At 50.4% G+C, this 26140-nt stretch overlaps 1 protein-coding gene across 6 annotated transcripts in view; it reads right to left on the bottom strand.

Annotated features, from left to right (window-relative positions):
- Nucleotides 1–26140, bottom strand: part of LOC146868160 (uncharacterized) — a 402248-nt gene that overhangs the window by 188514 nt on the left and 187594 nt on the right. For 3 of the 6 annotated variants that reach the window (XR_014962422.1, XR_014962421.1, XM_085609057.1), the window contains exon 1: nt 23626–25078. The exons of the other annotated variants lie outside the window; for them this stretch is intronic. Coding sequence is in view for 1 of the 3 variants with exons in the window: in XM_085609057.1 (XP_085465183.1) it covers nt 23626–24997 (1372 nt within the window). In the remaining 2 variants the exon portion in view is untranslated. Of the gene's footprint in view, nt 1–23625; nt 25079–26140 lie in introns of those variants that run through there. 6 annotated transcript variants of the gene reach the window in all.

The raw sequence follows: 26140 nt of genomic DNA on the forward strand, positions 1-26140 counted from the left end.
GGACAGTTCTTGGAAACAAGTGAGTTAATACGTCTTAGTTACTGTTGTGATTTTTAAGTAATATTTTGGTATTTTAAAAGTTGAAACTTTTTCTAATCAAATTACCAATGTTATCCTATGGGTGGAAATTCACTTAGCAGGTAAGTGGGGTTATGGTTACTTTTTCGGGTTCAGTGTTGGATCCTGGACCCAGCACTAGTATACCACCTGTAAGCAGTTAATAGAATGCGTTTAGGTTATACAGGCGATTTTTAACGAATATTTGTAAGTTTGCAACATCGACACAAGAAATTTCACAGAAAAACAGTCAATGGTTTCCTATGGGAGAAAGTTCAAGTTACTGGTAAAGTATGTTCTCGTTACTTTTGTAATCCAGTGCTGGGCTCCTAGGCTCAGTACTGGGACATCTTTCTCACAATACCTCCATGTTTTGCTTGGTGTTTGTGTTTTGACTGTAGTTCACTGGGATCCTGCTAACTAGGACCCCGGTGGCAGTGCTATCTCCAAATTTGTATATCCCATAATTGGCATACTGGGGTAATCAATCAATCATAGCATATGTAGAGCGCACTACATACCCGCGAGGGTCTCAAGGCGCTGGGGGGGGGGGGGGGCTGCTACTGTTCGAAGAGCCAGGTCTTGAGAAGTCTTCTGAAGGTCAGAAGGACTTCGGTCTGCCGTAGGCCGATGGGGAGGGTGTTCCATGTCTTGGCGGCGAGGTGGGAGAATGATCTGCCGCCGGCGGTCACTCTTCGGATGCGGGGGACGGTGGCAAGGGCGTGGTCTGCGGAGCGGAGCTGGCGGATGGGGGTGTAGAGGCTGAGTCGGCTGTTGAGGTACGTTGGTCCGGTGTTGGAGTGCCTTGTGTGCGTGGGTGAGGAGTTTGAAGGTTATCCTCTTGTTGACAGGGAGCCAGTGCAGGTCTCTCAGGTGGGGTGTGATGTGGCTGCGTCGAGGGGTGTCGAGGATCAGGCGTGCGGAGGCGTTCTGGATGCGTTGAAGCCGTTTCAGGAGTTTGGCCGGGGCTCCTGCGTAGAGTGCATTTCCGTAGTCCAGTCTACTGCTGACGAGGGCCTGAGTGACCGTCCTTCTTGTTTCGGTGGGGATCCACTTGAAGATCCTGCGAAGCATGCGGAGGGTGTTGAAGCAGGAGGAGGAGACGGCGTTGACCTACTTCGTAATGGAGTGGGTAGAGTCGAGGATGACCCCTAGGTTGCTTGCGTGGTCGGTGGGTGTTGGGGGTGTTCCTAGTGCAGTCGGCCACCCGGAGTCATCCCAGGCCGTGGGGGTGGATCCGAGGATGAGGACCTCCATCTTGTCTGAGTTCAGCTTCAGTCGGCTGTTCCTCATCCAGTCGGCGACGGCCTTCATTCCTTCGTGGAGGTTGGTTTTGGCAGTGTGGGGGTCCTTGGTGAGGGAGAGGATCAGCTGGGTGTCGTCGGCGTAGGAGATGATGTTGAGGTTGTGAGACTTGGCGAGGGTACCACTGTAAGTCCCTAGTATGTGATACTGAGGTACCATGGCGTTGGTACACCAGGGGTCTCCCATGGGCTGCAGCATGTATTGTGCCACCCATGGAAGTCCATGCAAACTGTGTCTGCAGAGCTGCTATTGTAGCCTGCGCAAAATGGTGCATGCACCTTCCACTTTAGATACAAGGTTTCCTTTATATCCTGGTCACTGCACGTTAAAGCTATGTCATCCCGAAGGCAGGCCCTTCAGTATAAGGGCAGAGTGCATGGTTCTAAGTGTGTGGGCACCCCTGCACGAGCAGAGGTACCCCTACAAACCCCAGACTCCATTCTCTGGGCTTTGTAAGTTTGGGCAGCCATTTTAAGATATGTACTGGACACTCGCAAGTCAAGATGTCCAGCTACATAATGGCTATCCCGAACCTAGGCATGTTTGGTATAAAACATGTTGGAATCCTGCAACTACACTGATTCCAGTGTTCGTTGCATGATACCATGTACTTTGGGGCTCCTTAGAGGACACCCTAATACCTGCATGTGTAGCCACACAGGCTCTGTCAGCACGGACTGCTGCCTGCCTCAGACACTGTTCTGCCCCCCTGCTGATGAGCCAAACTCGGGCAGGGGCTGCTGAACAAAGGATTTCCTGCAAAGGAGAGGTGTGACCACCTGCTTGGTTTGATTGCTGAAGAAATAGAGCAATATTTCTGGCTGGTAGTAGAGCAGTCCAGAACTCTGCCCATCTCATTAAAAGACATCGTTCAGGCTACAGCCAGTGATTAATGCCTCCAATTAGCCATCTCTGCAGTTGCATCAGGAAACTGGTACATTCTAACTCAAAAGGTCTCTCATCGTACAGAGGAAGCAAGGCTGGCACTGGCCTTGTTACGCAATATCCAGCTGGAACTAGTAGTGTCCCCAAAAGGTGGTTTAATGAGAAGCAAGCGCATGGTGATTTTGGGAACATAGCAAAAATGGGTGGTCAACCTCGCTGACACAGCTCATCAAAAGATTGTCAGGACCAAATCCAGATTGAGGTGCATGGTATGGTTCCCTAGTCAAGACGATCTAGTGCAACGGACAACAAGACAATATCCGCTGTGTCAGGCTGCTAATCCTGCAAAGACCATTCCCCCTTTTCCGTGGCACCAGGCCGGTGCTGATTTTGAAAGTTTATCGGATGGCAGACACATGCTAGATGATTTCACACAGATCTGGGAAGTTGAGATCGTCTAATCAACAACAGCCAGCCACAGCATACCACTATTGGAAAAGGTCATGGCCACTCATGGTTTGTAGGGGAAACTCCAAACTGACAATGGCCCTCCATTCTCCAGTCAAGAATTTGCTGAGCATTTGCAGTCACAGGGCATTCGTCATCGGAAAATCACACTCGGTTGGCCCCAAGCTAACAGAGAGGCAGAACACTTCAGGCAGGCATTTAATAAAGTTCTCCGTATCGCCCTAGCCAATGGACAGACCATTGAGTGTGCCCTCTACTTTTTTCTGAGGGAATATCATCTCACGCCACATGCCAGAACCATGGTGAGCCTCGGCGCTCTCTACATAAATCGAGCAGTGGGTGACATCATTCCACAGGTGGTGGAACAGTCAACGCTAAAAGCTGAAGCACTACGTCGATGTCAGGCACAGAACGATGAAGTCTCCCAAACAAGACGTGCCATGAGGCAAGTCCTCCAGGTTGGTGATCAAGTACTAGTCAAAACCCCCTTAGGAAACACGTTTTGCCAGTTATTGTCGTGCCCTAGTTTCTGTCGTTGATGGTATGCCCATGTCATGGCAAACAAAGTCTGACCCCAGGAGTACAACATTGCAGCTGTATTAGTTTAAGTAGTATTGCCATGTTAATTAGTGCTAAATGACCCACCATTATTTTGCAAAACAAAGGTCAGGATGAGGCCACTAAAGTCCTTGTGTGGCCTAGGCCACTAAACTATTTAAGACTGCGTTAGTCAGGTTTAAACAAAGTATAGTAGTCCAGGCAGGACTGGTTGTGCAATATATCCCTCAGTGAATTGCTCCCGATCCACGCTGACTCATCGCGCATCTCGTGCAAGTAAATATAAGGATTAATTCGACTGAAATTGATCCAGACGTAGTTCCACCCCAGGCCCGGCAATTTCTGAATCTATCAGCTGTGGCCTATGCGGCCCCATAATATGCCGTCATTTGATTAACCGTTCCTGCCACTCTTCGGGCAAGACTCATTTCGCTACGTCACGTGATCGGATCACTTCCCCGCTTCTGGAATTTGTTTCCACAGACGCCTGTCTTCTCTGGCTAATTCAGTACATTCGGAAAATGGTCCCAGTGTACAAATTACTGTGTTTTAAAGAACCAAGAAAATCATACACAGTTATACACAGAATCATAATATTCTTAATGAACAGTGTTATTTAATCACACTGAGCAACCTGTATTTTATAACATTTGTTATTACAATTTTCAAAGCAGTGCCCCGGGAGGGAAGAGTGAGGGTGTAGTGGATGAAGTGAGGATAAGGTAGTGAATGGAATAGTGTACAATTCACAAACTCAGTTATTTCTCAGGAAGGGGCTCATACAAGAGCTAAGTAAATCACATTACATCCAGATATTTAATTAGCCATAGTTATAGATAAAGCCACAGTGATCAATCACTGTTGGTCAGACTGGCTAGTGTGGTAGAAGTCGACGTTTCGATCCCTGGAAAATGGTAGGTAAGTATGTCCCTTATGATGGGGTCTTCCTCAGGACAGGAGTGTGGGGAGGGGAGACTGGGGGCGAGTTACCATCAGTAGCCCAAATGATGGGCCTGAGGAGAAAACAGGGCGCGTGGGCTCCAAATCAGTGTGAGCGAGCAAAACACTCTATGGTGCTGTTTAAGGAAGGAAAGGTCCAGTCAGGGTTAATCTGCTGGGCCTGTGAAGTGAATTAAAGCATTCACATCATCTGGCAAAATGGCTCTGTATTCATATAATCCGTAGGTAAAGGAAACGTCTTAGTCCGTCTCTGGCTAATTAGCCCACTCTGATTCTGCGTGCTCACACCTGTCTCGTCCTGATGATGATCTCACATACATGAGATCGAAATGCCGTCGACCCTTACAACCAAAACTCTATTACTGCCACTAATTAACTTGGAGTTTTGCATATTGTTGTTATCAATGCGATGTAATTTTTAATGTCACGAACACCCCTCACTTCACGCACTTTTCACTTGTTGTTTGAGCACCTGAACTATTACTAGATTTATACTATGACACTCCGTTTATGCTGTTAATGAATGTGAGTTTATACTAAAACTTTGTGTCCCAACATATAATGCACAACCAGTCCTGCCTGGACTACTATACTTTGTTTAAACCTGACTAACGCTGTCTTAAATAGTTTAGTGGCCTAGGCCACACAAGGACTTTGGTGGCCTCATCCTGACCTCTGATTTGCAAAATACTGAACCACCCTGGGTCAAAATACTGGGGTTCCCTTGTTTTTTAAAATAAATGTCCCACCATTGACATGGGCGGGGAGTCCAAAAGGTCTGCCTGACTTTGGATTTTGATGATTTGGCAGAGCCAGGCTGGCGAACCTAAAGCAGCCCTTGCAAACCAAGGCCGTAATGGCCATTAATCTCACTGGGAATCTCCCCAGCGACTGGAGGCAATAGAGCCCAGTTTTTTTTGTCCCATGGCAGCTGGCACCTTTGTCACTCTCTCCAGGTCCCCAGGGTTTATTCCATTGCCGGTCCCCAGGGTTTACTCCAGCTCGCACAGCGGGACAAAAGCAGACGGACTGGAGAAGAGTGTAAGAGAGAGGAGGGAAGGGGAGGCAGAAGATAAATGGAAAGAGTGGAGCAAGGGAACAAGAGGAACTGAAGGCGCGATGCTGGGATAAAAACAGTGGAATACTTTATGCTCACTAGTTCGATGGCAGCACTATGCAGACTTGGTTTGAAAAAGTTATTACCAATGCTGCTTTTAGCTCCCAGTCAGTCCCTCAACAAGCCCCGCTCCCTTTCTCTACTGGTGCTCTCTCTCGATTGCCATTCATCCTTTTCCTCCCTTCTCGCATCACTTTCTCCATCTCTTTCTCTCCAAGCCTTTTGTGTCTGTAGCAACTCACCTCGGGCAGCTGAGGGAAGTGACAGGGGCTCCAGAGAGGCCTGGCTTTCAAAAACAGCCTCCAATAGTTGCCGTCCAACTGGGAAATTCCCGGTGGAACGAAAGGCCAGTCCGCCCTGATTTGGTGCACAGGCATAGCTACATCACTGCTGACTTCCTCTACTGTAAAGGGAGCTCAATTTCGAAGCAAGTAGTCCCTGGTGCCAGAACCGACATCTAAGGACAGATTTACTTTTCTTTTTTTAAGTATATTTTATTAGCATTTCAACCGTAAACATAGTACATTCTGAACAATACGTACATTACATGTTATAAGACACATTTTCTGAGTCAGCATTATACACAAAAGCTTGTGCCGGACCATAAATATCAGTCCTCTAGCATCCCATAACAGCGTGCATTCCCAGTGGCTGTGTCTATAACATTATATAGCGGCTAATAAGACTTTAGCAGAAATTGAACAGTAACCAATAACCTCCCCCCTCCCTCCCCTTCCTTCGAAACAATACCAATCCATTTTTTTGTGTCTACCACTGTTCCAACATAATGTATTCTTTATTTAGGTGTCGGGGTGTGTCCTTCTGGGTTTCCACCGGAATGATCCCTTTGGGTGCCAGCCCCGTCATAAGTGTGCTGTGTAGGGTGTCTTTATACGTCCCTAAATTGCATGCGCAAACGGGTTAGTGACCCATTTGTGCATGCAAAAATTAATAGGGCCATGTACAATTCCTATTTAGCGAGTCGCATTTTCTTTGCGACTCACTAAATAGAAATTGCGACTTGCTATTAGGAAGGGGCATTTCAAGGGCGTCCCTTCCTAATAGCGACTCTCTACCCCATGTATGAATGTTTTGCGACCGCAATTGTGGTCGCAAAACACTCACATTTTACCTCCCTCTTCAAGAGGGTGGTAATGCACTCTCATATGACGCATATGAGAAGGGGAAAATATTTTTTAGGGGGAGGCAATGGTGCCCTTAAAAAATGAAACAAACTTTTTTTTTTTTTTTAAATGCATCTCGTTTTCCTTTAAGGGAAACGTGCTGCATTTTAAAAAAACAAAAAACCTGCTTTATTTAAAAGCTGTCCCAGACATGAATGTCTGTGGAGCCCAGCAGACCACCATCCCTGGGAGGGCCAGCCATTCCGAATGGGGTCGCAAATATTGATCAGGCATGCAATTTGCGACCCCATTGGGAATCACAAACAGTGTCTCAGACAGTTGTGCATGGCATTTTGCGACTCACATATTGTGACTTGCAATTAAGCGCAATTTGCGAGTCGCAAATTGTCATGGTCGTACATCTGGCCCCTAGGATCATGTGATATACTGAGCAGAATAAGGAAAAGCATTAACAGGAGAAATTTCCAGTTTCTTAAATTTCCAGTTTCTTACTGAAGGGACAGATGAGGGTGAAGTGAGAGAGGGGTGATTGAGAAGAGGGAAAAGAAGATAACCCACTTCAAGACTCTGACTGAAAGACGTGGTACACTTGGTGAACTGCAATTATTCGATACCTGCAGGGCTTTACGTGGACCGGGTCTTGTCGGTGCTCAGCAACGGCAGTTCTAAAAAGCAGGTGCTGAAACAGGTCTCTATCGGGCCCTACATTTTTGCTCTCACCCATGGGGTGAAAAAAAAAGATTAAGTCAGCAGCAGTACCACCCTTCACTGCCTGTGATGTAACTTCAAAGAGACTCCTTATAGTTTTTTTACAATGTCATTATTTCAGGACAGTAGTATTTTCAATATTATATGCAACAAAGCCATAGTTGTTGCTTATGTATCTTATGCAACTTACAGCCATTTACAAAGCCAATAGTCCTGGAATGATGTAGGTAATCTTACTTATTGTATTCTATATCTGGATGCATTGACAGAAGCAGCATAAGACCAGTGGGGCGGAACACTATGGGAAGCACAGATTTTTAGTTTACGCGTTTTAAGCCACACCCATAACTGTATCTGCCACGCCCCTTTGAGAGACCCCGGAGATTTTTCATCCCATTTAAAGCCCTCGATACCTGCATGTGAAAGTGCAGCTCTCTGCATGTGATAAAGTTGGGGCGTACCCAGGCCTTTAAGTGGGGCTGGTCTCACCGGTGCTGAGCACTGGCAGTTTTTAGGTCTCGCCTGGCGAGACATTTAGTGTGTGGGCTTTAAAAAAACGACCAGAGCTTTTTGGCTGGCATAGAGCGTGCGGTTACGCGCACAATGATGAGGAGAGGCGCCATCTGGCTTTCCTCTCTCGTCATGGTGCGCACACATCGCACACCACTCGCCAGACGTGATGCTGCAGCTGCTGCTTTCACTTTCCACTCGCATGCTTTTCTTATTTCATTTTAGCGCACACACACAACTCCCGGACTTGTTGGAGCTGCCGCCGTGCAGTGGGCATGTTGCATTTATGAACCCAGACTGTTAAGCGCCAGCTGTGATACAGAGCTGTGATACAGAGGCCCCCTTCTCAGCCTACCACACAACACTTTGTCACTCCTGCTTTATATCAGTTATTCTGGCCGCCCCTGAAAACTGTTGGAGCCAATTGCACGATTTTACAGACTAACCAATACTTGCACTGAAGTATGCATTGCTTACTGTCTGCTCATCGTTGTGCCAGCACGGGCAGGCTAAGTGATCGGGGGCCTTTTTATTATTTTCTCCTCCTTTTTTGGTCTAGACCGCGTGTTACAGGAGTTCTCCTAGAGTTCTCCAACTGTTTCAGGCAAACGAGGGTCAATCTCACATACAGACCCCTGTCCCGTGCCTCATCTCTCATCTCCACTGTATATTTACAACAAGCCTGTTCTTTTCGATCTTCGGACTGACCTCTAATACACTATTTAGTTCATTTTTATAAAGCGCGGACATTACCCAAAGGTGTACAATAGAGCTAGTTACGTTACAAGAGAAAAGTGGTACAGAATATAACATTACACAGACTGAAAATGAAGGGTACACAAACACAAAATCCAACACAGCACACAGGGGTGAGGAATGTACAGGAAAAATACAAATTTACAACGAAGAGCGAACTTCCAAGAGGGGCCTGAGAATAAAGGGTACACAAACACAAAATCCAACACAGCACGCAGGGGTGAGGGATGCACAGGAAAAAATACGAATTTACAATGAAGAGCGAATTCCCAAGAGGGGCCGGAGTAAGAAAGTATTAGTTCTGAAAGTGTCTTTGAAAGAGAAGAGTTTTGAGCAGATAGTCCTCTGACCAATCCCTGGGTGAGCAGAGTTACCAAAGCCAATCGTGGGTAACAACACGGTGAATCCGCTTCCACCTCTGATTGGCTGTGAGCTCGAACTTGATCAGACAACCCTAATTTGCTAACAAGCCATATAGCGAAACTGCTTACCTTACCTTCTTAAAAGATCACAACCCGCGTTTGTTTCGGCATTCGCACATTTTATTTGATGCTGCTGGGTGCTAGGAGACAGCAGAAAGGCGGTAAGTCTGAACAAATCATATGTAATTGCTGCTTAGCTCTAATTACTGTTAAGATGGTGCTTGCAACTCGATTCCAGAGAGAAGATAGTTTGCAATTCCGAATGACATCACAGCACCGTACACCTCATAAGAGGCGGGCCGCGCGTTCTGACAAAGTATTGCCGCTGGGTATCTTTTCGCGGGATTCTCCTGTGAGATACATTTTCCATTTTTGTCCCGTGTGGGCGGAGTTCGGAGTAGGGAGACTGCAGGAGGTTTTGCCAAAGCGAGAATTTCTTTTAATGTATCCCATTATGATTAGAGCATTACGATACGGAATATATTTCCGTAGTTGTGGTTGCCATTTCACCAGGAAAACAAGCTGGTCGCGTTGACTTTCTCGGAGCTACTCATGCTCAATGATTATTTTGACAACAATAATGGCACAACCCTTGCGCGCTGCTTTCATAGAAATCGTGGCTCCATTTGCCTGGAAAGATAATAGTGAAACATTTTACGGCATAATTTAAGTAGGTTTAACCATCAGTAGATTATTTTCTCTCCTGTATTTTCCTTTATTCCCCATACCGATCTTTCTGCATTTATCGTGTTTAAACAGAATATAATGTGAACGTGTTTAAGTAGAGCATAATGTGAAGAGCAGATTTCCCCAACTATATCCTGCCAAGCGCCGCTGCCAGTGCTTAATTAAAAGCCAATAGGTCTCGCCTTTGGGACCTTATAAGTGTTTAGTTATCCAGCACAATGTTTAAAGGGGGCCTCGAAACGGGTCTCCATCGGGCTTTGTTTTGTGCCCTGGCAAAGGCGGTCCGTTTTTTTTTCCCGGACTGCAGTGACAGAAGGCACATTGATTTGCGCGTGCTCACACTGCTCACTTCTCACTAATGGAGAAGTTACGGCATGACGTCATGCTAGGTGTAATGTTGGGCCTCAGGCCCACATTGGAGAAGTAACAGACACAGACACCCAGTGAAGGTTGATCAGTAACAGGCCCGAGCACGTGCACCCGGGCCTTTTTATTGATGGGGCCACGATGGATAAGGGAGTGCAGTGTGTCCAGCCCTCAAGGGAGTGGCCGGAGTTACAACTTCCTGCGGAACACTAGAACGTGTCCCGCAGGACATTACATTCCTCCCAAACTTTATTGAAGAACAAATAAAACGTTAGTCCAACCTGTGGGGACAAAGCAAACAGTTAACTGAATACCACAGGGTCCATCATCTTCTGAGTCAGGTGGCAGGACGACGTCAGACAGGAGCAGGTGACTTGGCTTACAGCAGGACCTTCTCAGTGGGCACCCGTAACTTAACCTGAGGGGTTCAGGACACGACCGCTGGCTTAGAGACGTCCGCTGCATACCATCAGTTCCTTGATGATGACATGTCACATGGTCTTGCATGGCTCCTACCTTGCTGACATCGGTGATGGTCTGTGGTAAGTTCTAACAGTTCTTTACAGTGGGTTGCGTCATGAGCATGGATGGAGTCCACGGTGAGAGTTCACAGAGGTGTTGCTGGACTGACTGTCCCTGTTGAACTGCTTGGACGTGACCGATAACCTGCCGGTGGGGCAATGTCTCTTCTCGCTCTCCCGCCTGGGGAAGCCCGTCGTCGGGGCTGCTGCGGGATTGTAGGAGGGCTGTGCTGGGGGCCGCTTGTGTGCAGTGGGGGGGCAGCTGCAGGACCACCGAGGAGCCGTTACTTAGTCGCATGCACAACCCTCACGGGTATATGAGTCTTGGCCAAGACTTGCACTCGCTGCCGCGGTTCCGGTGTAGGCCAGGTTCACAGGTAGCTTCTGATCTCTTTAGTCGGCTGGTGTGGCAACGGTGTAGGACTCCAGTCCACTTGTACTCTGGTCGTGGTGTTTGACGCAGGTGCTGAGGTCTGGCGTGATGGCGGATGCCAGACCTGTGGTGAGTCGGAATGACAAGTGGTGGTGACTTGCTGGGAGAGTTGGATGTAAGGAGGGACTTAGCAGCCAGGTGTCTCCGCCTTGTTGAGGTTGATCTTCAGTGGTGGCTTGACACGTAGAGTGTACGGATCCTCTCTTGCCTGTTTTGGGCCCACTGCCGACTCCATCTTGAGGCGGTGTGAGGGCGGGCACTCAGAGCTGATCTTCACCCGTGGCATCTGCGGACAGGAGCAGGGATGCGGATTGACTTTAGACTGCCGACGCTCAGGGATGGACGGTCGCCTGGGGAAGTGTTGGGACGAGACGCGTTCTACGCTTGCTGCGGCTTATGTTCCACCGTCTCGCTCTTTTGCGCAGTGCGGAGCGGGTGAACCAGGCCGTTCTCTTGACAGTGATGCTGCGTTTTGCTCTGGATGGCTGCCGGAGGGGCCTGGGCGGTCGAACTTCTGGGTTCTGGACCGGGGCCGATTTGCGCAGCACTCTCGCTGGGCAGGGATGCCGGTGCGGTGTGTGACCACCAGGTGGCACTGTGATTTTCAGGTGCGGTGCAGGCATGCAACTGCTGTGTGGCTCCGTTTCTGAGTCTGCTCTTCCAAGGCCACAGCAGTCACTGGAGGAGCTCCTCCGTGCTTCTCGTGGCAGTTGTAGTTCCGCCACTGGCAGCCAGGTGGCGGTGGCGCTCTCTTCTCTGAAGCTGCACTTTCGGTGAGGCTGATCATGCGGGTGAGAGACGCAGTGCTGGGGAGCTCATTGCCTTAGCCCCAGTCGGGGCGGCCGCATGGAGGGACTCCGGTAAGTGTTGGCTTTCCCTCACTTCACGTTACCACGTAGCATGCTGACAGCTTCTGTCTGGATGGCGGGTGTGCCTGTGAGGAGCGTGGGGCTGTTCTCTCCCGTGAAAGAGACCACTTTTTTGATGGGCAGCAGTGCGGCTGTTGTTTTACAATGCCCTGCCTGTGTGGTGAGGGAGGACAATGCTGTGCTCTCTGGCAACTGCTAGGTGGCGCTGCGCTCTTTGCTCTGGCCATCGCAGTCTTCCTTTGGATGGTGGACGCGTCAACGGGCCTTTTCACTGACGGGCCGCATTCAGGTGCACAAATCGGAAGCACTCACTGGGGCGGCTCCCGCTGGCCGGTGGAACTTTTGCTGATTTCCAGGCTAGGTGATCACTGCTTGAGCCGGGCTTGACAACCTCGAGGGCCGTGCTTCCGTTACGGCACCTCCGCGCTGGGGCAGCTGGCGGTGGAGGTGGGCGAAACAGGTTCTAGGCACCTTAGCAGGTGAAGGGCTGTAGATCTGAGCACAGCGCTATTGCTTCGCCCTAGCTTCCTCTCTGGCTGGGCTACCCGCTTCCCCACTAAGCGGTCAGTGTTGGCTCCTAATCCGGTGCCGCATCGCTCGCAGTATCGCGCTGGTGGGTGAGAGCAGACTGTTGGCGGGAGGGGCTTGCCACTGCAGCTATGACTTTCCTTCTCCCCCCCCAACCAGGGTTGAGGCCTCCACCTGGTGTGGGACCGAGCTGGTGCTTACTGCGGTAGTTGCAGGTCGGGCTCGTCATGCGTGCCCCTGTCTACTGCTGCCCTCTTTGGTCGTGCCCAGCATCGGTGATTCCGTGGCGTATGGGCGTGTAAGCAGTGGCTGTGGGGGAGTCACTCCACGATCCCTCAGCGTGTCTCCCAGGCCAGGCGTGTGCAGATCGACAGTCGCAGTGGCAAACCGTACAGGCGTGTCGGTGCGGGGGTGCCCCAGTCTACGTTTCTCCTCGGGGCACACCGGGGAGCCAAACGGTGTACATGCAGGGACAGACCCGCTCGTCGCCAGTGTAATGTTGGGCCTCAGGCCCACATTGGAGAAGGAACAGACATGGACACCCAGTAAAGGTAGATCAGTAACAGGCCCCGAGCACGTGCACCCGGGCGTTTTTATTGACGGGGCCACGTCACTCGTGACACCCGTGATGGATGGGTGTGGGAGTGCAGTGTGTCCAGCCCTCAAGGGAGTGGCCGGAGTTACAACTTCCTGCGGAACACTACAACGTGTGCTGCGGGACATTACATTAGGTGAGCATTGTAGGGGGAGGGAAATTCTTTAAAGAGAGTCATTTTCTCTCTGGATTTCGCTTCTCTTTTTGAAACTCAGGAGCAGCAACATTGTTGTGGTGTCACCAGGGCTTTAAGTGGAAGCTTTTTCAATATTATGTACATGCCATAGTTGCTGCTTATTTATCTTATGCAACTAACATACATTGACAAAGCCAATTGTCCTTACTTGTTGTACGTAAGAAGTTACTTGTTGTATCATATATCTGGATGCAATGACAGAAACAGCAAAATACAAGTCGGGCGGTACACTATGCTAAGCCCAGAGTTTTAGCTTAAGTCTCTTTAAGCCATGCCCTTAATTACATTGGCCACGCCACTTTAAGAGACCGCCCCCCCCCCCCCCCCCCAGTTTTTTTATCCCACTTAATGCCCTGGACGTACCTCTCAGTGCAGCAGGTACAGTAGGGCAGAGACCCGAGAGCTACGAAGGACCCTCTGATCAGCAATTATACATGTTTAATTAACATTTTTTTAAATATACTGTAGTGAGCAAATTGGGATATATTTCACAAGTTGTCTCTTTATGGATCTACACTGTGGCAAAATATAAACAAGCTCTGACAAAACTACATACTTGGTTGGCTCGGCGTGACTGCCACCACCTGTTTGTATACATTGCTTCTACAGATAAAAAAGTAAACAAGGCTTTGTAATCTGAGGGCTGCATGCCCTCCACCCTCCCCATGAACTCACAAACACCGACCACCACTCTTCCAGAGATGACTCACCATTTCTTCCTTTGTTATACTTCTTCTTCCAAAATAGTATGAGCAGCAAACTTAGCCCCATGAGCGAGGCAAAGAACTAGAGATCATTCTTCCGTGTGAGTGAGAATTCATTCTCCACAGAAAATTGAAAAGATGCGAGGATACAGGGCATTCCAAGATGGGATAAGAGCAAGGCATGATGGGCCAGAACATGGCCAGGCAGCAATTCTTAAGCAGATGTATTCATGATGTGGCAGAGAATGATTGGCCAACTATGTCAGGATGAAGTCAAGGACTGGGGTCAAATTTCAAACTACGGAATATCGAAAGGCAGGTGCTGATGGGGCAGAAATCAGAGGGATAAGTCTTCTTAGTAGTGAGAGCAGAGAGAGCGGTAAGTCCCAGGAGAGAGGCACAAGAAGCATGAGGAGAAACGTGTCTCCTGCAGGTGCAATAACGTGAGACATCCCTAGAGGAGGAAGCAAAGAGATCCCTAACCTCTAGGGAGGAGGAGCAAGGGTCAGCGCTCCCTAAGAAAGAAGAGGCTGCATGCTTGGGGCACAATGTACCTGCACAACTTGAGACGGTATAATTATTCATTGCCTCTGGGTAGTATGCACCTGGGTCCGTACACTCTGAGGGAGAGGTAGGGGGGACAACATTTTCATGGCAGACACTGCAGGGTGATGCATCTCTTGAGGAAAAGAAATACAGAGGTCAGTAGTATGTAGGGAGGAAGAATAGAAATCACTATTTCCATGAGCAGAAACATTGGAGGCAACATTCTTGGGGGAGACAGAACGGTTGGTCCCCCGGAAACGAACACCTACGTTATTTTCCTGTAAAGGATAAGATTGGTGCTCAGCTTTCCGTAATGATGACAAAGAGCAGGTGAGATGATTGGGACAGACCCCATGGGAGTAGACCCAACTGGAAGTGTAAGTAGTTGTGGTTGTATTCTCTGGCATGGAGGCAGAGGGGACAACATCGCTGTTGTTGGCCGCACAAGACAAAGAACAATAATTTGGGCAGAATGAATAATTCAAATTTCTTTGGGAGCTTATGCATGACTCCGCATCCCATGAGGAAGAAACAGAGGGGGGAACATTCCCAGAAGAGACCGGTAGCGGCTCCTGGAGGGACTACAGTGGGGCGGGGCGGGGGAGGGGCAGGGCTGGGGGTAGTAAACTCCGGCTCACGGCCGACCGGAGTAATGTAAATAAATAAATAAATAAATAAAACGAGTTTCATTGTGCACGCTGCATCACCATTTGAACTCTAGCCTGCACATTTGAGAGCGAGGGTTGCTTCATGCCGCAGCCCCCAGTCCCCTAATGGGCGGGAAATATCCCTGCTCAAGCCTATCCTGGTGCTGCTGGAGCAGCGTCTGGATTGGCTGTTTGAGAGGCATGCGGCGTTCACCGCGCAGTCAGTCCTGAGAGGCATTGGGTGCCGCGCGTGAGTAGCACTATGGAAACTGACCAATCACTGTGGCTTATGTGAAGCCATGCAGACAGTGATTGGCCATTTGTACATAATGATGACGACCGTGACGTCGTCGCAGTACACGCCACACACACCTCGTGTTCAGTGGCTGCTCGGGTCACCTACTGCTTGGTTGATTTGATTGATGATTTTACCAAAACGAACGCTAACTGAAGAACATCTAGACTAGACAAGTAAGTCAGTCTGTTGTAGTGCAAACTTTGCCTCAGCCGGGTCAGCCCTTTCCCTGGGAGTACATTAAATAACACTTCAGTGTCGGTACACATGTCCCCATGTATTGTCTTTCACCATCAAATCAATCCTGTGACGCTTGCTGTAATTGTCGTACAGGTCACTCAGGTCTAGCCGAGCATGCAGGAAGCTCTATTTCATGTCGACACTCGACAGGCACCCGCCCGCATTGAGGGTATGACTATAAATGCATTTGGGCCTAAACAAAGCCAAAGGGTTTTTATATAGCGCAAACGAAACCGGAACGTATTGGAGCGCTGTACATGAACACCAGTCATTATGATTACACAACGATACATACAGGCTGGGAGTACATTAAATAACACTTCAGTGTCGGTTCACATGTCCCCATGCATTGTCTCTCACCATCGAATCAATCCTGTGACGCTTGCTGTAATTATTATCGTACAGGTCAGGTCTAGCCGAGCATGCAGGAAGCTCTATTTCATGTCGACACCCGACAGGCACCCGCCCGCATTGAAGGTATGTCTAAATGCATTTGGGCCTAAGCGAATCCAAAGGGTTTTTATATAGCGCGAACTAAACCGGAACATATTGGAGTGCTGTACATGAACACCAGACTGGTCATTACACAACGATACATACATTTCTGTTTGGGGTTTTAATCGGGGCTGGCAAGGGGAATGGATGGTATTTCTTGTGGTGTAGGGGTGACATGGGTTGTTACTGGGTTACATCGGGATTCTGGAATGGACTAGGCAACGATCGGGGGTTAGAGTGCAGGCCGGTTAGTTACGTGTTATGGTCTGTCTTTCTGTTGGGACAGGCATGGGGATTAAAAAAAATCTTTTTAATAGAATAACTGTGTGGTTCATGAAGTTATTATAGTTCAAGAAATTGAGCATGATACAGCAATAGGGTAATCCTAACACTACATTTGCAATTGCAGTCTCAATCCCTGAAATGGCCATGACACACATCCTGAGCATGCACCATTGATGTATGTAATCGGCGTTTTTTAAAATTTTTAAACACAGTGTTGTCGAGTTATAATAGGCGAGGTGGAAATAGGTGGGAGGAAAAAAGAGGGAGTTTCTGAAATGGAAAGTGCCATGTGACATATGTAGATAAAACGGAAATTGGGTTGTTTTTGAGTAATTCTAAATGCTGTCAGTCATGACTTCCAGGCCAATAGTTGTGCGTATTGACTGGAAGACAGTGTGTAGGGCTTTTGGTACGGACTGCCAGAGTAGTGTAGCTAAAGTACGCTTACTGTGTAGAAGCTGGGATTGTGAGTGATCGAACCTGCAGCAGTTGTCGAAAGCACAAAGATAGCGTGCAAAGACTTCCACCAGGTGGATGCCACAACTGGGAAGTGTTGGCCTCTGGAACATTTTTGTGAGGTTCTTCGTTGCATGGTGAAGGTGGCCCTTTTAGCACCTAGATGCAGTGATGGTGGGCAGCCCAGAGGCCATGGAACAGTTTGCGACCTGTTTAGTTTTTTGTTAAATAAAAAACATCTGTGAGGTACTCAGAAATGCATTGTATCTCAAAGTCTGTTATGAAGCTCTGTGGTTATACTGAATAAGCAGCTACCTATGTTATATGACATCTCTTTATTAATGTAATAACTGCACTTTCACAATTGCTTTTTTAACCATCCTGCTTTCTCAAATTTGCTTGAAAATGCACCATTTATCCACTCTTTTTTTTAAATTTCCTCGGTGGGAGAACCCCCCCCAACTCCCCTTAGGTTGTTCGGGCTTGCTCGCTACGTTGCAATATGACAATCATTTTACGCCTCACCCCTTTCAAATGTCACCAGCCGCTACTGGAGACACATCCTGGGCAGCGATTTTGACTGGAAAGGCGCCAGAGAGGTCTGTTTTTACTGGAGAGACTTCGTGGACGTCTGCTACCTCTGACGAGTCGTCAGAGAGTTCGATTTTTACTAGAAAGACTTCCTGGAAACAAGTTTCCACTAGAGAGGGAACAGAGAAGTCGGTTTTCAATGTACAGCAAACATGAAGGTTATTTTTCAGTGGAGAGGAGATAGGCGAGTCGGGTTTCTTTATTGCGCAGTAAGGGAACTCCGTTTTTGCAAAGAGATTAGATTTTTCTTGGGAGGAGACAGAGACAATACTTTTCTCTGTGGAGGAGACCCTGAAATCGACTTTCTCTGGAGAGGGGACTAAGGCGATATTTCTTCCTTCGCAGAAGACAGAGAGATTGCGTTTGTTTGTGGCACACACAGAGACATCAATTTCCTCAGTGGTGTAGACAGAAAGGTTAGATTTTTCTTGGGTGAAAACAGAGATATCTGTTTTTGGGGGGGCAGAGACTGAGAGGTCACTTTTCTCTTTGCCGCAGACAGGCACTAATAGATTAGATTTATCCGGACAGGAGTGAGGCAAGTCGAATTTTACAGGCGAGGAAAAGGAGAGGTCGATTTTCTCTGTAGCAGAGACACCGAGCTCAATTTTGACAAAGACAGTTGCATTCACTGCTGTGGAAGGAGATGCATCACTTTTCTGTCTCTAAAAAGCAGGCCGGAGAATCTGTTTTCTCTAAGGAGGACATGGAGAGGACTGAATTCTCAAAACGGTAGGCAGAAGGGGCCATTTGTTCCGCCGAGACAGGGAAATCATCTTTCTCTGCACAGGAGAGAGAGGAACTAGTTTCCTCTAGGAAGGAAGGAGGTCGGTCGGATTTCTCTGTGGTGGAAACAGATGAGTCAGCTTTATCTACCCTGGACGTAGAGGCCTCCATTGTTTTGTTTCTGGACAAGGTTTGGAGGTCTCAGTGCCAGAGACAGAGGAGATGGTTTTCTCTGGGAGTAATACCGAGAGATCGTGTTGCTGTGATACTGAGAAGTAGGCTTTCTCTGTAGTGGAGGGAGAGTAGTCAGACATCCCTGAGGGGGGGAGGAGTATGGTCAGTACACCCTGACGAAGACATATCAGCATTCCACTGACTGAGAAGCAGGGGTGTTGGTATTCCCTCAAGCGTTGACCAAAGATGTTGGTATTTCATCAGGGGAAAGCAAATATTTTGGTATTCAATGGAGGGATCAGGGGTTGACATTCTCTGCGGGTGGAACAGATGCGGAAGGAAATAAGTAATCACTATCCTGCAAGGTGGAACCAGATAGAGTACCGTCAGTATCCACTGAGAGGACAGGAGCAGAGGCACTGCTCCCCACTATGGATGTAGCAGCCTCAGATGGGCGAGTACTGTCAGTATCCACTGAGAGGGCAGGAGCAGAGGCACTGCTCCCCACTATGGATGTAGCAGCCTCAGATGGGCGAGTACCGTCAGTATCCACTGAGAGGACAGGAGCAGAGGCACTGCTCCCCACTATGGATGTAGCAGCATTGGATGGGCGAGTACGGTCAGTATCCACTGAGAGGGCAGGAGCAGAGGCACCGCTCCCCACTATGGATGTAGCAGCCTCGGATGGGCGAGTACGGTCAGTATCCACTGAGAGGGCAGGAGCAGAGGCACCGCTCCCCACTATGGATGTAGCAGCCTCGGATGGGCGAGTACGGTCAGTATCCACTGAGAGGGCAGGAGCAGAGGCACCGCTCCCCACTATGGATGTAGCAGCCGCGGATGGGCGAGTACGGTCAGTATCCACTGAGAGGGCAGGAGCAGAGGCACTGCTCCCCACTATGGATGTAGCAGCCTCAGATGGGCGAGTACGGTCAGTATCCACTGAGAGGGCAGGAGCAGAGGCACCGCTCCCCACTATGGATGTAGCAGCCGCGGATGGGCGAGTACGGTCAGTATCCACTGAGAGGGCAGGAGCAGAGGCACCGCTCCCCACTATGGATGTAGCAGCCGCGGATGGGCAAGTACGGTCAGTATCCACTGAGAGGGCAGGAGGGGAGGCACTGCTCCCCACTATGGATGTAGCAGCCTCAGATGGGCGAGTACGGTCAGTATCCACTGAGAGGGCAGGAGCGGAGGCACTGCTCCCCACTATGGATGTAGCAGCCTCAGATGGGCGAGTACGGTCAGTATCCACTGAGAGGGCAGGAGCGGAGGCACTGCTCCCCACTATGGATGTAGCAGCCTCAGATGGGCGAGTACGGTCAGTATCCACTGAGAGGGCAGGAGCGGAGGCACTGCTCCCCACTATGGATGTAGCAGCCTCAGATGGGCAAGTACGGTCAGTATCCACTGAGAGGGCAGGAGCGGAGGCACTGCTCCCCACTATGGATGTAGCAGCCTCAGATGGGCGAGTACGGTCAGTATCCACTGAGAGGGCAGGAGCGGAGGCACTGCTCCCCACTATGGATGTAGCAGCCTCAGATGGGCGAGTACGGTCAGTATCCACTGAGAGGGCAGGAGCGGAGGCACCGCTCCCCACTATGGATGGAGCAGCCTCAGATGGGAGAGTACGGTCAGTATCCACTGAGAGGGCAGGAGCAGAGGCACTGCTCACCACTATGGATGTAGCAGCCTCAGATGGGCGAGTACTGTTAGTATCCACTGAGAGGGAGGAGCAGAGGCACCTCTCCCCACTATGGATGTAGCAGCCGCGGATGGGCGAGTACGGTCAGTATCCACTAAGAGGGCAGGGGTGGAGGCACCGCTCCCCACTATGGATGTAGCAGCCTCGGATGGGCGAGTACGGTCAGTATACACCTGAGAGGGCAGGTGCGGAGGCACCGCTCCCTATTATGGATGTAGCAGCCGCGGATGGGCGAGTACGGTCAGTATCCACTAAGAGGGCAGGGGTGGAGGCACCGCTCCCCACTATGGATGTAGCAGCCTCAGATGGGGGAGTACAGTCAGTATCCACTGAGAGGGCAGGAGTAGAGGCACCGCTGCCCACTATGGATGTAGCATCCTCAGATGGGCGAGTACGGTCAGTATCCACTAAGAGGGCAGGGGTGGAGGCACCGCTCCCCACTATGGATGTAGCAGCCTCAGATGGGAGAGTACGGTCAGTATCCACTGAGAGGGCAGGAGCAGAGGCACTGCTCCCCACTATGGATGTAGCAGCCGCGGATGGGCGAGTACGGTCAGTATCCACTGAGAGGGCAGGAGCGGAGGCACCGCTCCCCACTATGGATGTAGCAGCCTTGGTTGGGCGAGTACGGTCAGTATACACCTGAGAGGGCAGGAGCGGAGGTACCGCTCCCCACTATGGATGTAGCAGCCGCGGATGGGCGAGTACGGTCAGTATCCACTAAGAGGGCAGGGGTGGAGGCACCGCTCCCCTCTATGGATGTAGCAGCCGCGGATGGGCGAGTACGGTCAGTATCCACTAAGAGGGCAGGAGCAGAGGCACCGCTCCCCACTATGGATGTAGCAGCCGCGGATGGGCGAGTACGGTCAGTATCCACTGAGAGGGCAGGAGCGGAGGCACCGCTCCCCACTATGGATGTAGCAGCCTCGGATGGGCGAGTACGGTCAGTATCCACTGAGAGGGCAGGAGCAGAGGCACTGCTTCCCACTATGGATGTAGCAGCCTCAGATGGGCGAGTACGGTCAGTATCCACTCAGAGGGCAGGAGCAGAGGCACCGCTCCCCACTATGGATGTAGCAGCCTCGGATGGGCGAGTACGGTCAGTATCCACTGAGAGGGCAGGAGCAGAGGCACTGCTCCCCATTATGGATGTAGCAGCCTCAGATGGGCGAGTACGGTCAGTATCCACTGAGAGGGCAGGAGCAGAGGCACTGCTCCCCACTATGGATGTAGCAGCCGCGGATGGGCGAGTACGGTCAGTATCCACTGAGAGGGCAGGAGCGGAGGCACCGCTCCCCACTATGGATGTAGCAGCCTCAGATGGGCGAGTACGGTCAGTATCCACTGAGAGGGCAGGAGCAGAGGCACTGCTCCCCACTATGGATGTAGCAGCCGCGGATGGGCGAGTACGGTCAGTATCCACTAAGAGGGCAGGGGTGGAGACACCGCTCCCCACTATGGATGTAGCAGCCGCGGATGGGCGAGTACGGTCAGTATCCACTGAGAGGGCAGGAGCGGAGGCACCGCTCCCCATTATGGATGTAGCAGCCGCGGATGGGCGAGTACGGTCAGTATCCACTAAGAGGGCAGGGGTGGAGGCACCGCTCCCCACTATGGATGTAGCAGCCTCAGATGGGCGAGTACGGTCAGTATCCATTGAGAGGGCAGGAGCAAAGGCACCTCTCCCCGCTATGGATGTAGCAGCCGCGGATGGGCGAGTACGGTCAGTATCCACTAAGAGGGCAGGGGTGGAGGCACCGCTCCCCACTATGGATGTAGCAGCCTTAGATGGGCGAGTACGGTCAGTATCCACTGAGAGGGCAGGAGCGGAGGCACCGCTCCCCACTATGGATGTAGCAGCCTCAGATGTTCGAGTACGGTCAGTATCCACTAAGAGGGCAGGGGTGGAGGCACCGCTCCCCACTATGGATGTAGCAGCCTCAGATGGAAGAGTACGGTCAGTATCCACTGAGAGGGCAGGAGAGGAGGCACCTCTCCCCGCTATGGATGTAGCAGCCTCGGATGGGCGAGTACGGTCAGTATACACCTGAGAGGGCAGGAGCGGAGGCACCGCTCCCCACTATGGATGTAGCAGCCTCAGATGGGCGAGTACGGTCAGTATCCACTGAGGGAGCAGGACAGGAGGCACTGATATCCACTAAGGGAGTAGTAGCCTCTGTTGCCCCAGTACCCTCAGTTTCCACTGATGGACCATGAGAGGAGGCACCGCTCTCCACTAAGAGAGCAGTAGCCTCAGATGGGCGAGTCCAGTCAGTTTTCACTGAGTGGGCAAGAGAGGGGGCACTGTTCTCCACTAAGGGAGTAGTAGCAGCCTCTATTGCCCCAGTACAGTCAGTATCCACTGAGGGAGCAGGAGTTGAGGCACCGCTCTCTCAGATGGGCGAGTACTGTCAGTATCCACTGAGGTGGCAGGAGTGGAGGCATCGTTCCTTAAGAGAGAGGCAGGAGCGCTGCTATCCACTATGGGTGTAGTAGCCCCTGATGGGAAAGGAGTGAGGACCATGCTCTTAATGAGGGAGCTGAAAGATCTGTTGCCGCTGGTGCCTGTGTCGTAAGATCGATATGTGCCGTGGTACGGGGACAAAAGTCGGTATCAGCAGCAGTTGCGGAAAGGGTATTGGAAATCTCTGAATCTGGATTAAAAAGATTGATATCAATCCCACGTGGAGCAGATGAGGTAGCATCCAGCAGGGGGAGAACAGAAGAATCCGTTATTGCCAAAAGGCATAAAGAAGTATTTTCTGATGGAGAATTAAACAGATTCTCAACTACTGAAGAGGCAGTTCCCCACATGGTGAGATTATGTAGATCAATATCTGACACTGCTGCAACAGAGATGAAGGTACTCCACTCGTGATGAAGGAGTGAACTTGATATTCCCACAGGAGGGCGCCAGAGATGTAAATATTTCATACAAGGATGACAAATACAGTTTTCGCAGTGGTAGGTATTCTCCAATTGATGAAAAGGAGAGCCTATTTCCTACACATGGGGATTCAAAGAGGCAGAAGGAGCACCATCAGAATCTACAGATGCTAAGGGAGAAGGGGTGCCATCTACTAACGAGGAAACGGAGCAGGTGGCACTGCCTGAATCAGATAAGCGGGGATGTAAGAATGAGGTGCCCGCTCCTATCTCTAATGGGTGAAAAGGAGAGCCTATTCCCAACATTGAGGGATTCAAAGAGGTAGAAGGAGCACAGTCAGAAACAATAGATGCTAGGAGGGAAGGGGTGCAATCTACTAAAGGGGGAACAGAGCAGGTGGCACTGCCTGAATCAGAATAAGATAAGCGGGGACGGAAGAATGAGGTGTCCCCTCCAAGGGAAGGATGGCGGTCAAATAAGGGCGCAGAAGCGACTGCTTCCACCGAAGCATTAGGAGGAAGGTCTGTGTCTAATGCAGGGGCAGGCGATTGATCAGCTTTGCCAGAGAGCAGGTTGATGTATACAAAGGGGGCTTCATCCCCTGAGGGTGGAGGGTGGTCTCAGAGAGGCCCAGAAACGGTGGTGTCTTCCGGCGGGATAGGCAAACTAGGAGGAAGTTAATTGTGGAGACGAGCAAGGGTCGTCCCGAGGTGAGAAAACCAGGGGAGTCATTGATCGAAGGCTATTTTCACAATTTATTTCGCACTGAGAGCTGTAATCCGAGTTACCTGATGTGGGTGGGTTGTCGTCTTCCTCCTCTGAGCGAGACGCCTTTATCCTCAATAAGGAATAGCTAAGACGTTCCGTAAAGAATGGATCACCGTTGATTTCCCTGCTGTCTGAAATGTTAGGAAGCACCGAGGGAGTAGTGCTGCCAGAGTGAGAACGAACATGGGAGATGAAATTGACGTAGATGGAGGAAGGACGAAAGGAAATGCTGCTTTCAGAGAAAGAAGGTTTAACAGAGGGAGTGATGCCACACTTTGGCAAACAGGTGGTACTCTCAGTACTGGGAGAAGGTGCGGGCTGAAGGAGAGATAGACCAGATCTGCCCAGGGGGAGATTGGAGTAAGAACATAGGTAGGGAGTGGTGTGCTCAGAGAGTGGAGAAGGAGGGGAGAGAGTGAAGTCAGAGATGAAAAGAGGAAGGGAGGGAATGTTTTGGACTGAGGTGGGCGAACAGGTCGTACTCTCTGAACGGGGAAATGAACCAGCCTTCCCAGTGGTGAGGTTGGTGCCTATTCTACGGTTCGTGTCACTTACGAGCACAGCAGAGTGGTCAGCATTGGCCATGGGGTGATTAAAACGCTTGGGCTCTACTAAAGGCGGGGGAGAAATGGGCACTCTGTCGGATTTCTCCTCCAGGGCACTTTCTATTGGGAGGATAGGACAGATGCCAGCCGTCTCCGAGACTGGCACAGATATGTTAGTATTTTCCACGGCGGTAGTCTCGGAGGAAATTAAGGCTTGAGACAAGCTAACTTGGGAGGTCGGTAATTTAAAGTTACTCTGTGCATGTTGTTTGTCGCACCGGGAGCAGAAATGTTTACATTTATCTGAGGTAGAAGGGCGTGCGTCTTTCTCCCCAGGATACCTGGCCCAAAACAGCTTTAATAAAGCGTGAAGACGTTCCTCATAGGACTGACTACAGGTGACTTTCCTGCTAGAACCAAGAGAGGCAGTGGAGCTGTCGGCGTTGGAAGGGAGAGAGACGGTGGTGGTGTCGGAAGGAGGAGAGACAGTGGGAGGGTCCGAGTTGGGAGGAAGAGAGACAGTGGTGATGTCGGAGTTGGAAGGAAGACAGACAGTGGTGATGTCGGAGTTGGGAGGAAGAGAGACAGTGGTGATGTCGGAGTTGGGAGGAAGAGAGACAGTGGTGATGTCGGAGTTGGAAGGAAGACAGACAGTGGTGATGTCGGAGTTGTGAATCTTTGGAAGGGGACACGTTGCGTCATTCTCCGCAGGCGGAAGGAGAGTGCCATTCTCTGGGATACGCGGTCTAGAGGCGTCTTCAATGGCCGAGGGCAGTATTAAGGGGGATAACAGACCGGCATTACCTAAAGGAGAGTCCGGTTTATCTGAGGCTTCCGGAGAACTCATGTTGGTCGGAATGCGAGGCGGGCTTCCTTTGGGCAATGCTGCCTGGCCATGCGTGCGTGACAGAAGGACAGGGGCAAAGGATCTGAGGCACGGCGACAACGTGCTTGGTATTCAAGCGGAAAGCCACCTAATATTGTTACAATTACCGATGAGGTCATAAACATTTACGCATAATGTTGCGCATCGCCAGCTGCAGCGTCAGTCCGAAGCATAGGATCTGAGACACAACGAGAAACTGCTTGGTATTTAAGCGGAAAGCCACCTAACGGTGTAACAATTATCGATGGCGTCAAACATTTACGCATAATGTTGCGCATCGTTAGTTAAGAGTCAGATCAGTTCCACATGAGCCTATGGGGTTCAAGGGCCATTAAGCAATCCTTACGGCAAGTGTTGCTTTTGTCCCTGTGACCACTGGAGCCAAACAAAAACTACTAGAGCCATTAGTCTAACTGTTTTATGTGTGCGCCCATGGGGCATTCAGGGAAGCAAGCGAGGGGGCAGACAACTTTGGAACCTCAGTCTTACAGTAGTAAGTAGTGCTCTCTTCATTGGTGGTGTTGGTATTGTGTAACATCTGGTATCCCCTCGGATCATGTGTCCTCTGCTCTCCAGCAGTCTTCGGAGCTCTGCCCTCTTGGCCTGCTTGGATAGCTCTTCTCTAGCCACCTCCCCTCAAGGAGTGAGTCACCTCAGCGCTGCCTCTGCAGAGGTAGACAGAAGCAGCCAGAGGCGCAACTAGAGCCACATTTCGGGGGGGGGGGGGGGGGGGGGGGGATGGGGGGGCTGATCAAAAATTTCGGGGGGGGGGGGAGGGAGTCGGGGCTGAACTTTAAGCAATAGGCAGAGTGGAGCTGCAGGGGCTCTTAGAAGGGGTAACACAACAGCGAGGCCTCATTAACATGCAAATGGTCTTTTAAAGACCTGTGAAGTGCTCGGATGCGGCTGCTTTTTTGCCCGGGAAGGTGTCATCCCGGGCTGCCACACACGACGGGGGGGGGGGGGGGGGGGGGGCTGAAGCCCTTTGAGTCCAATGGGTGTTGCGCGCCTGGAAGCAGCCGCTCTCCGAGCTGGACTACTGTTTACAAAATACATACACTTATCAAATGTATATAGCGCCCTAAGTTAGTTAGGGTCTCTGGA

Source organism: Triturus cristatus, chromosome 1_2, assembly GCF_964204655.1.
Source record: "Triturus cristatus chromosome 1_2, aTriCri1.1, whole genome shotgun sequence".
Lineage (NCBI taxonomy): Eukaryota > Metazoa > Chordata > Amphibia > Caudata > Salamandridae > Triturus > Triturus cristatus.